This window comes from Aplysia californica, unplaced genomic scaffold (genome assembly GCF_000002075.1).
Source record: "Aplysia californica isolate F4 #8 unplaced genomic scaffold, AplCal3.0 scaffold00408, whole genome shotgun sequence".
Lineage (NCBI taxonomy): Eukaryota > Metazoa > Mollusca > Gastropoda > Aplysiida > Aplysiidae > Aplysia > Aplysia californica.
Window position 1 is genome coordinate 636,185 of NW_004797678.1, and position 2,207 is coordinate 638,391.

The 2,207-nt window shown below is 44.0% G+C and overlaps 1 protein-coding gene across 1 annotated transcript in view; it reads right to left on the reverse strand.

The window, feature by feature from the left end:
• LOC101847830 (organic cation transporter protein) overlaps positions 1-1,401 on the reverse strand; it is a gene marked incomplete in the record, with an annotated part of 22,926 nt that extends 21,525 nt beyond the window's left edge. Inside the window, 1 exon segment of the mRNA XM_013085794.2 lies at positions 386-1,401. Coding sequence (XP_012941248.1) covers positions 386-528 — 143 coding nt within the window.
• Positions 1,402-2,207: the final 806 nt, after the last annotated feature.

The window sequence follows — 2,207 nt, forward strand, 5'->3', positions numbered from 1 at the left end:
GGGGGGTGCTCTCGTGGTCAAGAGGTTAAGGTGTTCGTCTCTCATTCAATAGGTCCCGGGTTCGAAATCGGATAGCAACGGAAATTTTTATTCTCTAACATTTTCTCCTTTCACATCCTTTCCTGCTTTCTAACAATGTTCTGCAGTCTGCTTTCGTCGACACCTTCTGTCCCCCACCCCCTCACCTCCTTTGCCCCCTTCTCTGGGCTCCTGACTCTTTCTGCAGCCTTCGTACTGCTACCCCTTGGCTCCTTCTTACTGCTGTCTTTCAGTCCCATCCCTGATGCTATGGTAGGAAAGATCTACACCTAGCCTTCTCGGACAAGGGCGAAAAATCTCGGAGGTCCCGTTTGCAAGTTACGTATGTTATATATCATGTACTTACTCGTAATCAGGGAGTGAAAACAGGAACACTGTTGACATAATGATGACAGCCTTCACTGCCGACGGTAAGCACAATATATAATACACTCTTTTTTGGTAAGGACCAAAGTCACCAATTTCTTGAAGAATATCGTCGTACTTCATCTTCGTGCGAACAAAATACACAGCGACACAGCAGCGGTATCATCCAAGTCCCCTCTGCGCTATATAAAGGGGTTATGAAAGTGACCTAAGTTATTCTTGCTTCTGATAAACACCCGATTCTATGACCCGGTTTTATAATTTTGCAGGAACAACTTTCGTCGTAAGTAGGAAAGTCCTGGTTTTATAGCGTTTTTTCCCTTTGAAGTGATCTGCCAACTACAAGTGCTTTGGCGCGCCAGTAGTCTGGCATGGATGGGAGACATAGACGTATAAATCCACGCTTTCGAAAATACGAGACTGGACGAATGAAAAGCCTCCAGTTACGAAATAATCACACCTGTCGACCAGACATCAATTTTTTCCCGACTCATGCTAAATCATTAAAGTACGTTCACCCCTCACTGCCAATTCAATTTTCATACTTTTGACAATGAAATCCCAATGCAGCAATTAATGATTCACACTCGAGCACTCTTTTCGCATGAATGAAAGTTGCCTACTATTTTATCTTTCACACCAAGCAGTAAGGAAGGCTATGCCCAGTAGGTCTATCATTTAAATTTGTATTCCTTGTTTATTCGCTGTTAAAGTTGCACGTAATGAGAATATCTCTTTTATGTCTATAGGGTTAAATTATGGGCTAGGCCCTAGGCTTGAACAACGCGGCTTAAGCCTTTTGAACTCTAAAACCCCCCAACAAAAACAAAACAAGATGAGTTAAAGAAAACCAACCCAAATAATTATGTGTGAAGCAAAAGCAGAATCAAAATCAAAACAGCCTACAGAGGTAGATCTTCTCTAAAGTGAAGAATGACAAAACCTTGTTGACGTGAGCCTCTCAGGGGTCTAAAACTCAAGGTCAGTGGCCCATTTGAGGCCCACAGCACGATATTTTGTGGCCCGTACTTAAAAATGCAAGTTTTCCTCACACGTCAGATGTGACTGAGCTATAATATAAAAAGGAAGCGCTGCCCATGCGCAGTGGAAATATTCTAGTGCGCGCTGGGCCTAGTAATGCATGTAATATCCAGTGCCCATTGGCACGATCGGGTCGGTTTAGTTTCCGGCCAGATTGAGGGTGCAAAGAGGCTATCGTGGCATATACCAATCGCCCGATTCGTCGCCTCAAAAACAGACGCCTTTGTTTTCATGCGACAAGCCGGGCGATCGGTTGGCAGTCGGTTTGTATTAGAGAACCGATCCTGAAATGGGTACTCCGTATAAGCTGTCACTTGTCGCAAACCTGGGTGGAAGTCAATTTGACTATTGTCTGCACTCGACAACACGTGTAATACCGCCTGCATGGGTCCGTCTGCAGGCCCAGAGACTTTTTGGCGACTGAGAATGGCGGACGATTAACGAGCAAAAAGCAGGCACACAATGGCACAGTGTGCACAGTGTGCATAGTGGAGAGCAGTCTACTGTGAAAGACGAGTCGCTAGCAGAAAGAACTTCAGGGCCGAAAGCTTTCATTCATAATAGGAATAGATGGTCATTGGGTTGTGGGATGATAGAAGGGTGTTATTTTCATCTTGATACTATATTATTATCTACCGGGTAGACTGTTAGTGTAATGAACTACTGAAAACCGGGCTCTTTTTTTTTTTCCTCGAGCGACTTGAATTCGCAGTTTAGCGAGTTTTAAAGAAGTTTAAAAAATTTTTAAAGGGAGACCCTAC